Source organism: Nilaparvata lugens, chromosome 3, assembly GCF_014356525.2.
Source record: "Nilaparvata lugens isolate BPH chromosome 3, ASM1435652v1, whole genome shotgun sequence".
NCBI lineage: Eukaryota > Metazoa > Arthropoda > Insecta > Hemiptera > Delphacidae > Nilaparvata > Nilaparvata lugens.
The window spans coordinates 75,200,731-75,215,362 of record NC_052506.1 but is presented as its reverse complement, the minus strand read 5'-3'; the positions used below and the strand labels follow the sequence as shown (position 1 = coordinate 75,215,362).

Sequence of the window (14,632 nt, the reverse complement as noted above, 5' to 3'; positions counted from 1 at the left end):
TTCTCTTATCTGCTATCTTCTTCGGTATAAACAAACCCACTGACCTACTTTTTCACATCGATTGTATTATTATTATCATCCAATTTTTCCTTCTCCAATCTATCTTTCTCTTCCTCGATCCTTCTCTATTTCAGGAGCTTCCAAATTTTCCGACTGCTGTGACTGCTCTCTTAGCATTTTTTTCCCTGTCAATTTCCTTACCAATTAAAATAATTTTTTATACGATTCGCATTTGAGCAGCATGTGTAAGAGAACAAAAAAGTACCCTTGTGGTAAATGTAACAAAAATGTAAATAAGTGCAATAAAGCTGTACTTTGCAGGGGAAACTGTTCGCAGTGGTTCCACTTAGTAAAATGCACTGGTCTCTCTAAGGATGAGTACGAGTTAATAAAAAATGGTGAAATGATATGGTCTTGTGTCGAGTGTAGTGTACAGGCATCGGATAAGATTTACGAAAAGACCTCAATCTCAGTTTCATCTAATGCTGTTGGTGAACAAAATGAGGGGGATCTAAATGTAGAATTGAATAGCCTTCTCATGGAGGAGGTTGAGAACCAGAAAGCTATCTTAGGAGTGCTTAAAGAGGATTTAGAACAGGCTAGGAAGGAAATTGTAAATCTAAAAAAAAATATTTTGGAGAGAGATGAAGAAATAGTTGACCTCAAGCGTAATACTCCGGTTTTCCAGTTAGAACCTGCTAAGAGGAGAAATAAATTAAGAAATAGTCTGCCTAGCAATTTTAACGTCAAGTTACGTAACTTTTACCAGCCTCTACAAGTAAATGAGGAGGATATAGATGCAAATATTGCTGCAATGGCTGAAGAGATTGCTACCGCAAAACGCAAACGACCTCACAATAAAAAAAATGCACCAGAATTGGTAAAAAACAATCTCCCTAAAAATAGGCTCAATACAACAAAGAAGATACTGTTGGTATCTGATAGTCATGGAAGGAATTTAACGTGGCATTTGAATGGTAGATTGAAACACTCCTACGAATGTATTGGTTTTGTAAGTCCTGGCGCTAGGACTGAACAGATTTTATGCCATGATAATATATCTGGTGAAATTGCAGATAATGATATTCTAATTATATTGTGCGGCGCAAACGATGTTGCAAGAAACTAGGCAGAAAAGGCACTAACGGGCATCGAGGAGACGATTAATCGATTTCAAAAAAAATAAATTGTCTTAGTGGATGTTCCAAACAGACACGATCTTGTTGAGTGGTCTTGTGTGAACAGGGAAGTGGCGCGGACGAACTGTTTACTCAAAGTTCTTGGCGGGAGGTATGAGAATGTGATACTTGTAGAGGCAAGTCGGGCAGAAAAATTTCACCACACTCGACATGGCATGCACCTCAACCGTTGGGGCAAGGGCTGGCTGGCTGGAAGGATTTCTGCGGCTATTGAGGGCGGTGACTCTGTGATTGTTGACTCTCCTGTTTCTCTGGCCGATGGCGGCTCACCTTCGCGGGGGGCTGCTTCTGATGGCTGCGTGTCCTCTCCACCCCGGTCACCAATTGGGCGGCTCGGCGACGTGCTGTCTCCCGAGGTCGAGTCCCAGTCTATCGCTGCAGCTCCTGCGGCAAATTTGGGAAACGACTGCCGCTTGGTGGAAACTACTCAACCTTAGCTACAGGTGTCTCACAGGCTGGATCCGGAAGAATATCAATCTTACATCAGAATGTTCAGCACTTGCCATCCCGTTTAGACTTGCTGAGAATTAATTTAGAGGAGCTGAAACCTGACATACTGGCAATATCTGATCACAAGATGTCAGAAGCTGAAACTGCACTGTTAAATATACCCGACTATACTATAAGCTCGAAATTCTCTAGGAGTAATAATATGGGAGGCGGGGTCATGATTTTAGTTAGTAATAAAATCTATTCAAGTTGCAGGCCCGTTGAACTGCCGGCAATAAAGTCTATAACGATGGAAAAAGAATTTGAGTGTTGTGTGACTAAATTTTCAATTAATAGTTTCTCTTTTGTTATGGCCTGTTTGTACAGAACACCCCAACATTGTTTCTTAGATTCTTTTTTAGAAAAACTTGAAATATTGCTTGAAATTCTGTGCAGGAAATACAAAAATGTTGTACTAGCTGGTGACATAAATATTAATGTACTAGAGAAGAATAATGTTTACCAAAGTTCAGAAATATTCTAAAAATGTATAATATGTCATTTAAGGTCGATTTTCCAACTAGAATAACTACAACCTCTGAAACTGCCATTGATAATTTTATTACAAATATTTGTGATAAGAACTTAAAAGTGTCAGGCATTATAACCCATATATCAGATCATGATGCTCAGCTATTTGAAATTCTTAATGTTAGTAGATTTCACAAAAAACCAATAAGAGGTCTTAGCAGGAGATTTGACGACTGTAATTCCCATATATTTTTCTCAAAGATTTAGAGAGCGTCAATTGGATGGATGTTTATCAATCTTCAGTAAGTGATAAGTATAATGTATTTATTTCAATTTTTTCATATTATTTCAACATTAATTTTCCAAAGCTATTTATGAATGAGAAGGAAACAAATAAGGATAAATATTCGAGCAGCGAGGTCATTAGGAAAAGGAGAAACTTATTAGAGCTTGAAAGAATATTTAGAAATACAAAGAGTGATGATTTAAAAGATCAAATTAAAACTAGAAAGAGAGATTTAAGACATGAAATATCAATAAATAAACAAAAAGTCTTTGACAAAAAAGTCGCCAATGCAAGAAATAAAAATAGAGTTATCTGGAAGATTGTTAACGATAATGTTGGTAAAAACAAAAATAAAAACTCAAATTTAAGTGTTGTAGATAATGGAATTCATGTAACAAACCCTCTTACTATTAGTAATATCTTTAATGATTTCTTTGTTACAGCAGTAGATAAGTTTGTCATACCAAATATTCCTGATAGATGTGAACCTGTTGAAACCCCGATTTATCCAAACTGTCAATCCACACTGAGATTCAGATTCAAAACTATTTCAGAATATGAGTTAGTAAAAATAATAATGTCATTTGAAAATAGAATTTCTTCAGGGCCAGATGACATCCCAATTACAATAGTTAAAAAAGTCTTGCCGGCAATAATTAAACCCCTGACTCATATAAAAAATTCCTCCTTGATATCTGGCCATTTTCCAAACATTTTAAAGGTAGCCAGGGTTTTTCCAATATTTAAGAAGGGTGATGTCAGAGAACCTGCTTGTTATAGACCAGTATCTATTTTATCGGTATTTTCTAAAATTATTGAACGTGTGGTGTACATGCAGCTAATGGAATATTTAGAAACAAATAACATTTTGGACAAAGAGCAGCATGGGTTTCGCTCTAAAAAGTCCACGATAACTGCTGGAGTCGAATTCATTAACTCTATCGTAAATGCAATCGACAAAGGGGAGAAAATTGTTGGGATATTCTTAGATATGACTCGTGCTTTTGACAGTGTGAGGCATGATGTTTTGATAGATATGTTGAAAACTCTAGGTGTAAATGGAATGGAACAGACATGGTTTGCATCGTACCTGAAGGATAGGCAACAATATGTTGAGATAGAGCATATTGAAGAGACGCATGCGCTGCAATATAAAATCAGATACCGCTCTGACCTGAGGAGTCTGAAATATGGTGTCCCTCAAGGCTCAATATTGGGTCCTTTATTGTTCCTGTGCTACATCAAAGGGTTGCCTGGGGTGGTCCAGGGGAAAGCTGCTGTTTGTCTTTATGCTGATGATGCAAACATCATCTTCTCGTGTGAATCCATTGAAGAGATTGAAGCAGCATCCGCTGTTGGCTTGTCTTCCATTAATAAATTTCTAAATAATAGGAATCTTCTTTTAAACGCCAGCAAGTCCATTGTAGTTCCTTTTTCAACAAGGCAAAGAATTAATTATTGGTCCCCAAATGTTGAAATAAATGGCAAAACCTTAGAACTAGTGGAATGCACTAAATTCTTAGGCCTTGATATATTGATAGCAGCTTATCATGGGATAAACATGTTTCTCAGGTTGTAAAAAAGATATCCCCCGGCCTTTTTGCTTTGCGGCAATTGACCGATATCTGCAGTATACAGACAATGAAATCCCTGTACCACTCTTTAATACATTCTCATCTGGCATACGGACTTGCTATCTATGGAAGTACAACCAAGAGTGTCCTTGATAAGATACTATTACAACAAAAAAGAGCTCTCAGAATAATAATGAAGTTAAAAAGATTAGACTCAGTAAAACTCGTTTTTCCACAGTTTGGAATCTTAACAATCTATGGGCAATATATTTTTGACGTAGTCATGTACTAAAATACTCGTCAACAGGATCACGAAACGAAACACATGGCTACAACACCAGATTTGGAAGGATCGAGGAGAGGCATAGATTGGATTTCTTTAAGAAAAAAACATTTTTTATGGGGAGAAAATTCTTCAATATACTTCCTAGAGAGTTGAAAGAAATAGAGGAGGTTGAATACCTACAAAAAAATTGAAGGAATATTTGGTGGGACTATCCCTATACTCTTTGCAGGAGTATGTCAATTTGACTGCAAGATTTTAGAATCTTGTTTTTTATCAAAATTTGTGACGTCTTTATGTGTAAAGGATGATTTTGTGACGATATTAATAATTCTTGTTGTAATTTGACACTGTTCAGATGTATTTTGTGCATTTTGATGAATAAAGAAATTTTCAATTCAATTCAAGATTTTGATACTTGATGATTCTCGAAACAGTAATTACCGTATACAGTATTAATGATGTTCACTCTTCTTTCTAGGGCTACTTATTATTAAAACACAACACAAAATTATCAAAAGTACCCTTTCTTTTATTGCAAAACTACTAGTTTCAACACGACAATAGCCATTTTCAAGTACAAAATTTTACATTCATAGCATCAATAATACTGAACACAATAAATTTTTTATAAAAAATGCCTGTTATTTTATTGCAACACTACTATTTTTAACACTACATTGTAAACTTTACACTTGAAAATCGCTCTTGAAGAGTTGTAACTAGTAGTGTTACAATAAAATAAAGGATACTTTTGATAATTTTGTATTGTGTTTATGTTTCATCATTCAATGATGGTCTTTCACGATTTAAAAAAAGCATTCGATTCCATAGATAGAAGTAAGCTATTGAAAAAATTGGAACATATAGGTATCCATGGCATCTCCCTGTCCTGGTTTGGCAGTTTCCTCTCCAAAAGGAGACAGGCAGTTTCCATAGCAGGAGTTTTGGGTGATGAAACAGATGTGGATTATGGGGTGATCCAGGGGAGTACCTTGGGCCCTCTGCTTTTCCTTATCTACATCAACAATATATCGATACTGCAACTTAATGGGAAAATTATGTTATTTGCAGATGATACTCTTATTTTTTTGAAAGGAAGATCATGGGAGGAGGTCCGTAACAAGGCTTCACAGGACCTTTTTCAGGTGAAGAAATGGCTGGACCAGAACACCCTTTCCCTTAATATATCAAAAACTAAGTATATGCCAATATCTCTGCGCCCCATAACAGACTACAACCTTGAGAATATAAAAATACATAATTGTGATAATCCATTGAGCAACCTATGTACGTGTGAAAGCATAGAGAAAGTGGACTCATACAAGTATTTAGGAGTTGTTTTTGACAGCCGAATGAGATGGTCAGAGCACATCTACCGCCTGAAGTGTAGGGTTCGCAAATTTATATATGCTTTTCGCATGCTGACTGACATTCTCCACGAGATCGAAATCAAAATGGCCTACTATGCTTATATTCAGTCTCTCCTCTCCTTTGGCATCATTGCTTGGGGGGGAGCCTTTAAAACAGTGCTTGAACCCCTTGCAGTGGTCCAAAGAGAAATCATTAAAACAGCTTTTAAGAAACCTAGACTTCACCCATCTATTGCACTTTTTCAGGAAACAGCTATTCTTACAATTAGGCAACTATTCATAAAAACACTCCTTACTCATATATATAAAAATCAAAACACTATTTTCTCCACAATCACACATCAACATAATACTCGCTATTCACAAAACATCCAAATTTTATCTTCCCATCTCTATAAGTCCTATTCCACAACCAATCCTTCATATATTTCAGAAATTCTCTATAGAAACATAAGGAGCAACTTTACCAGTTGGAACCTATTTGAGTCTCTCTCAATAGGTACATACAAGAAGAAAACACGCCTGTTGCTATCAAATATAGGGTCAGAGAACTCTGAAGGACTAATAATGTCGGCATATAGGTAACCGAACTCAACAAAAAAATAATTGAAACCTGGAATTAATTTATCTCATTGACATTATTTTTTCAATATCTATTAATCTTATTTCCAATATCTATCTAGCTAATTGTAATATATTCGCGCTCTGATAAATTTTCTTTAAATTATTTTTTTTTTTAACCTGATGAATGAGAGCCCGCGCATGGTTCTGGGGACACCCTCTGGCTCATCCTCCAAATCTACGTGGTTTATAAATTTTTTACATTATATTTTTCACATTTTACTACATTTTTTCTTTTTAATTACTCATTGTTAACATTAAACTAACCCTTCATTATTATTATTATTCTACAACTTGAGACCATTGCAATATCCCAAATTGGTCAATCTGTTGGGGCCCGCGCCTGTTTCTTGTGGATTAGTCATCGTCATCCAGACAACAGGTCTGCGTACCAATGACATAGTGCTATTAAACACAATCACCAACAGATTATTTTAACTGTTGCTTTTGTAATATCTAGTATAATATTATCTATTTAAAAAAAGTCAATCCTTATTAACGTGAATGTTTACAAAAATCTGAATCATTCCTCGGAATCTTCCAAACGTATTGGCAAGCCGAAGAACTAGTCTGCACACACAGACCTCAGGTCCATGTGAAGATCATTCCTGAATTAAAGCACTGTCGGTTCATGACTCTTCCCTGATAAGTTATGAATCTCAATCATGATTAAAATACTAGGTTGTGTATTTTTGAGAACCACTTTCTATTTGATTTAATTTTAATTTTTTTGTGTTTTTTATTGTACAAAAATATTATTCTTATGTATGAGTTCTTGTAAGAGTATGTAGAACTGACAGCATATTGTAAATCATATTGTTTTGTTTTCTATGAGGAGTAAAGAATTTTTTGAATTGAATTGAATTTGAATTGAATTGAATAGTAGGATATTATTGATGTTTATGTGATTTTTCCCGTTATCGAGTATATAATATAAACTCTCTCAACGTATTAGTTTTCTATTTATTGTGTTATTATTTTTGTCTTTTCAGAAATGAAAACCACAAGAAGGTGACATTGCGAAGCTTGTGGCCGAACCTTGGAGCTTTTGCGACCAGCCTTTGCGAGTGCTCTTCGCCCGAGACTGCGTGCACAATCGCCACCGTTCTCGATCTGGTGCTCGATTCGGCGCAACAAGAACTCTCCACTCAGCTGGTTCTCTGGCTCATCGATGCTTCTGTCACATTTTTCTACAATTGCCTCAATATGAAAGGTATTTGAAATTGTAGTTGAATTTGTTTGCTTCTCCTGTTCGCTACGCTTGTATTAGTGTATTGGCATCTCAACTTTAGCTGTTTTATAAAATAAGTTTCATAAAAGAATATTAATAGTGTAACCAAAGAGAAAAGATAGCACAAGAAGATATTCCATGGTATAGGGCATTTATATTCCAAATCTCACTGTTAATTACTCAAGCCGATAGTCCTAGTGGTTCTTATTCGTGAAGCTATGTGACGCTGGTGGTCTCTCATACAGTACCGTTCTTACACTCTCACCTGGCCAAAACAGTAATAATAGACAGTAATCGGCTTGAGTTAACAAAAAATAGGCTTGAAATTTGGATTGTAAACTACTATACTGTGGGATATCTTCTCTTGCTGTCTTTCCTCCATAGTGTAACATAGACCTGAGAATCCCAAGTTTATAAGAGACGGTTGAATTCGTTCTATTTTTTTTTTTTTACTTGATATGTATTATTCATATTTTTTTATATACTGAGAAATTAAAAAACCCCAAATACTTTATTCCTTCATCAATACAAATAAAATACTAAAAATCCTTCCTTTATACATAGGAAATTCTTATAAATAATAGGGCAAGGAAAGTTTAATTGATCCAATACTTAGTTATTTAAATATATTGATTAGTTAACTTACTGCTTAAATTTCCTGTTCCATTTTAAATAAGCTAATATCATAGTTTGAATCAAATTCTAATATTTTTAAAATTTATTGATTTTTGATAAATATTGTATTTTCCAGTTGGATTTGAAAGATCGAAAGGAATCCATACAGCTTCCCAACTTCTACAAAGACTGTCTAGAGGATCCAATGTAAACAGAGCAATAGCATTGAGAGAGTTATTGGAGTCGGCGCTATTTCAGCCTCCCTCGTATCTGTTTGGAGCCACCGGACCCGTCTCCACTTCGTTCCCAACCAGCTCAACATCATTCTCCCTATTGCAAGAAAACCAAAAACAGGTAACTTTCTGTAGCTATTGCAAATCATACATTCGAAGTAAAGTATCACTTTCTGGCGTGCCTAGATTTCAATTGAAATGTATTGTAAAATAAATCATGAGCAATATTTCAGGAATTGAATTTGTACAATTATTAGAAAATAGTACGCTATTTTCATTTTATTTCATTTTTATAATTAAAATTTGCCCTTGTTATAATAATTATTAGAACATTTTGAATACGTACGGTATGAATAACTATAGCTACTTTTAGTAAAAGGAATAAAATTGAAATAGTACCTTTTTTAGAAAACACCTTTTACTTTTTTCAACATTTCTGAATGATTCTCGAGTGATAACTACGTACAGATAATATCAATGAAAACGAAGGCTATCGGCCCAAGGGGCCACGTTTCCACTAGTTGGCGAACGTTTATCAACATTCTTCCATAAACAACAGTTCCATTGCATTATGATTTTCCTGTATTTCTTCAAATCATGTTATGGTATACTCATTTGAAGTTTCCAGTATGAAAACTTTTGTACCGTTTTCTACTTCAGCTTGTATTTGAATACATAGTTTCAATAATTGCTCTGATAATATGACGTTCGTCCAGATGGATTCCAGAGATGAAGATTTTAATTTTTATTTTCGTTTTTTAATTCAATCGGCACAAGATGTCACATTTCCACGAATTAGTGGTGCATTTTTAAAACGTTAATCAACATTCTTATGAAAACCCTCGTACATGTTCTTACTTTAGTTTGTATTTTGTCTATTGTTGTAATTGGTCTGTCAACACTGAAGTTGTTCTAACATTGCTGAATGTTTCCAGCGATAAAGATTTTGATTTAACATTGATATATAACATTGATAAATTTGATTTGTTTGCAGGGTACAAGTAGTCTGATAGCGCACCGTCATTCGTCGGTATTCCACGCTGGTATAATAGGATGCGGCCTGCGTAACGAGCCGACCGTGCCCGAGATCAGTGAGCACCAGATTGCGGTCAACACGCAGAGCCTCATCGCCATGCTGAGGTCCTGCTGTCTGGTCGAGAACACCCAGGAATCGCTGGACGCTGTCATATCACTTGCACTGCTCTTGGTCGAACTCATCTCACCCGACGTCATGTACAATGGCCTGCCATGGCCCGAAGAAGATTTCTGCAAGGTAGCACTTTCATACTTCATCTATCATTCTACAGCCGTATTAATATTTGTAAAATCCACGAAAATTATATTTTAGCTATGTAGTTTGTACTGGTTTTCAAGATTGTAGTTACTCTGGTTCAAGTTACATTCTTCTGGTAACCTGCCATCAGTAACTTGAATGATTACCTGTACAGGAATCGTGGAAACTAGTCATAATCCTCGTTATCAATATGTATTCTTTCAATAAATCATTGTTTAAAAAGTATAGTTGATAATTTCCTTGAAATGGGTCAAATTTTACTCGTAATAGCTTCAAGGACATGGTCTCCTCCACTTTTGAACATATGCTAAAAAACAACTTTTCATTTCAACTCTATCTGAAAATTTCAGACTTAATCTCCAGACTTAAACTGTTTGTATTTGTAATAAAAATAAATAATATAATATTTGTATTGCTTTTAGTTAGTGGGCAGTCCCTTACGTGAAGATCTTACGTAGTCTGAATACTATATCATCAAACCGTCAGTGGGACTCACGAATCCTGCACGTTAACTGAGACCGACAGTTAAACGTACAAATCCGATAACGCGGGCACAATTAGAATTTTATGCTGTGATAGACTTCAGTCATTAGATAGAAAGGACTGCAATATTAGCCTCCTATAAGACTGATCTATTGTAGATTATAAATGTAAGAAATGCCTACAGTTTAAGGTGAATCTCACTACACCAACATGCATTAAAAATATATTTATAAAAACTGTAATAGGCATGTATAGATAGACAATAAACTTGTTTCATGTTTTTTTTTTTTTAAATAATGTCTATTGTATCTCTTCTTAACCTCTTCGATGGCGTATTTGCTGATATAAGTCCCATTAATATTAATAACAGACATGGTTTTTAACATAAAAGAGCAATTCCTGTTTGATTTTGTTTTTTATTATTTTCCATTATAAATATAGTATTATTCAGAGTAATAGTCAGTTGTGATGTAATGTGAAAATTTATAAAATAAATAAATATATGGTCAAAACATAGAGAGCGGCGAATGTAGCTTTAAGCTTGGGAATATTGAAAATAATGCATCTATTTTAATGGGACAAAATATAGTAGATAGGCCTACTGCTCCACTATGGGTTTTGATCCATTTAAATACATACATTATTTTCAAGCTCTCAAGTTTGAGCTAATTTTGCCACTCCACTATGTTTTGACGCTGATAGTTTCACTGTATTTTAAACTTTGAACATTGAGACTGTTCACTAATGAACAGTATGTTATCCACTATGTTTATTTATTTATTTACTTGTTTATTAGGTTAACACAAACAATACAATGATCGGAAAATAAAAAACAGGCTATTGCCCAAAACTTTTTCAATTTCCTAATTTAGTTTCAAATTGTCCAAATATTATACATAGGTTATGTCCATTTCAATTTTCTACACCAAATCACAATCTGAGAATATAGATAATAATAAAACAAACAATTTTAAATTTGTATAGATTGATAGTAAACCTTAGGTTATCCTCCTAATAGAACTACTCCAATTCAAACTTTATGCATTGAGTGTGTTCACTAATGTGTGACTTGAATGTGTTAGGTGACGGTGGAGCGAGACCTGTGCATTAGACGACTGTTCGGCGCGGTGCCGCTGCTGTGGTGGGTGTTGCGACTGATAGCCAGCCACCGGCCGGCGCTGTGCTACTGTTCGGTGCTGCTGCGAGCCGTGGCGGCCACCCTGATTGGCCAGTGGTCGACGGCCGGCCAACAGCGACAGGCGCCCGGCCAGGACCCAGTTCTCATCAGCACCACCACCTCCCTCCTCCAGGTCATGGCGCTCGGCCAACTGCTGCCACCCCCGCTCTCCTCGCTCGCCGACATCGTACCACATCTACCGCCTTTCCAGGTTCGTTCAGAACACACTAACAAAGTACATACTAAAATACTTTTCTAATATTCACTTTTCTTTTTAGATAGAATGTCTAAGGGCTACTGAAATTAAGGGCTACTGAATTCAAGGGTTAAGGCTATTCGGTACACTTTTTTTTTATTTAAATTGAAATGAAATGAAAAAGATTTTATTCATCCAAAAAGTAGTACAATAACAGGAAAAATCTGTTTCTTATCATCTAAACATAGACATGTACAGTAATAATGATGTAACAAAATGATAAGATTCTTTTATAAGAATGAATAAAACAAGAAACGCCCCGATGCCTAGCCTTTGTGGGGTGGTATGCATAAATCTTAAAACTAGAGCTAAGAACTACGTAGATGGTTAATTTGATGCGACCGACTGGTCTCTAAATATTACAAATATACTGCTAGAATGGCATAAATTAGAAGAAACAAACTTCACATAAATGAGCTATTATAATAGGATATACAATTCTTAAAATACACTGACTACCAAATGTATCATATGAAATTTACCTCTAACTCTATAAGGGGTATGATGATGAATGATGAAATCATTTCACATAAAGCAATTCCACGGGAAAAACATAAAGATACAAAATACAAAGTATACGCACAATAATTAATTGGATAATTGTTTAATTGGATAATCTTTTTCAATATAATTGTTAAGATCACTATAAGAGTGTGAAAAAGTGGCAACTGAAATTTTCAAGTGGTCCAATAAGCGAGTTATGGGCTGTTGAAAGTGCTAACTCCGTTTTCTTTCCAGATCATAAACGTTTTTGAATTTTCCATTTGAATTTTTTAATAAATTCAGTGCATCATTGGCTTTGTTCTAATACGCGTTTTTTCGAGATTTATGCCAGAATAAACAAGTTATCGAATTTACAAAAAATGTTACTTTTTTATTTGTGAACGGTATGGGGAATAAAATGTTTTAGTTTGGAAAGATACATTTTTTAGTTTTTAAGAGAAGTTCTGTTAATATAGTCAAAACCGTTTATGATCTGGAAAGAAAACGGAATCTGGAAAATTAGCACTTCAACAACCCATAACTCGCTTATTGGACCACTTGAAAATTTCAGTTGCCACTTTTTCTCACTCTTATAATGAATGATCTTAACAATTATATTGAAAAAAAATATTCAATTTGAATAAGAAAATTGTACCGAACAGCCTAAATGAAGGAAGTTTTTTTATATAGAATGACTAAAGGCTTCTGAAATTAAGGGCTAAGGTGATGTTTTTAGGGCTACTGAAATTATTGAAACACAATTAAGTTATCAAGTAGGCCTACCCTTTAGTTCTATCAAACTACTTGTGATAAAATAAAGAATGGGTAGTTGATAACTTTTTCAAATTCAATTTATTCATTCATTCATTACAGACATTTCATTCATACATTCATTCATTCATAAATTTTATTCATTTATTTACACAAACAAGATACAATACAAATATGCAAATGCAAAAAAACTAGAAACAAATCAAAATATACTAAATCAAGAACAGCGGTGCAAAATAAAGCGGGAGGATTGTGCTCCAATGAAATACTTTTTTATTTTGAATAAAACGACTTGAAATTGTCACAATCTCTTGTCATATTTTCAAGTCGTTTCATCCAATATGAATATCTACTACATAAACTTTCTCTACAACACAAAACACTGATCTAATAATTAGTTTCTCCTATTACTCTTCTCCTCAAGGGGCGTTTACATTAGTCAATTTTTCATGAATTTTAGTTTGTATAAAATAAATGTAATTTGCAAACTAGAAGTCAAGTTTACAAGAAAATAAACTTTAATCCACTGTACCAATATGGGCCCTTCTTTAAGGTTTGTTAATTCAAGTAGATATTGAACAAGTTTGACTTTTGGATTCAACTTGAATCTTGAAGATACAATTCAACCTATAAATGCGATAAAAACAGTATTGTCAATTGTCAGTCAATGTTGAATGTATAAAAACAACTAAATTATTTTTTCAAATTCAATTTATTCATTCATTTACACACATAAGATACAATACAAATATAGTATCTCCAAATTCAAAAAATTCAAATTCTCCAATCAAGTATGAAAAGTAAGTAGAAAACTTTGAGTTTAATTAGACTTTTTACTAAATAATTATATACTTTTGAGGGTATGGAACTCGAATTCAAGTAAACTACTTCAGTTTTCAAAATCGCCCATTTAAATCAAACGTTAAAAAAGTAGAATCCAAGGGAACTTGACTAATGTAAACGCTACTTTATCCCATTAGAATGTAGTACACACTAACAGATAAAATTCAAATTCATTTATTTGCCATAAAAAACAAATAACAATAAAATTAAACAAACTAAAAATGTGTATATAGTAGGGCAAATACTGTTGATAACTTTAATTTCCATTAATGGCCTTCCATTAATGCACCATGAAAACTTTTCCTTAAAGAGAATACTGTACTGATACCTCTAATACTTGGAGGTATCAAGTATTACTGAGCCTGAAACTAAAAAACTCAACAACTATATCATTCGCAGATGACACTGCAGCTGTTTTCTATGGAAAATCGTGGATCGAGGCTCATGAAATTGCAGAACAGAATTGTTTTCTCATTAAAAAATGGTTAGACAAAAACACTTTGAGCTTGAACATTGATAAAACCAATTACATCACCTTTGCACTCAATACAACTGGTAAACCCGACGAAAATATGAATCTGAGACTACATTCAAACTGCAACATGAACTTCAATAACTGCATTTGTCCCATAATAAAAAGGGTAACAAGCACAAAATATCTAGGCGTCATAATAGATGAATATTTGAAGTGGGACATCCATATCAAATTTTTATGCAAAAGAATCAGATATCTTTCTTATAAATTCTACGAAGCAAAAAAAAATTCTAAACTCAAGTCATCTTAAAATGGTATACTTTGCACTGGTACAGTCCATAATTCAGTATGGTATTTCAGTATGGGGGGCTGTTATAATTCCCACTTGGAAGAGCTTTTCATAATTCAATAATCAATCATTAAAACAATCTTAAATAAGCCTAGACTTTTCCCAACCAACCTGACTTTTGAAGAG

At 34.3% G+C, this 14,632-nt stretch overlaps 1 protein-coding gene across 1 annotated transcript in view; it reads left to right on the top strand.

Annotated features, from left to right (window-relative positions):
• Nucleotides 1–14,632, top strand: part of LOC111059553 (integrator complex subunit 5) — a 35,175-nt gene that overhangs the window by 18,978 nt on the left and 1,565 nt on the right. Inside the window, exons 9-12 of the mRNA XM_039424581.1 lie at nucleotides 7,289–7,509; nucleotides 8,279–8,496; nucleotides 9,370–9,648; nucleotides 11,235–11,540. Coding sequence (XP_039280515.1) covers nucleotides 7,289–7,509; nucleotides 8,279–8,496; nucleotides 9,370–9,648; nucleotides 11,235–11,540 — 1,024 coding nt within the window. The remainder of the gene's footprint in view (nucleotides 1–7,288; nucleotides 7,510–8,278; nucleotides 8,497–9,369; nucleotides 9,649–11,234; nucleotides 11,541–14,632) is intronic.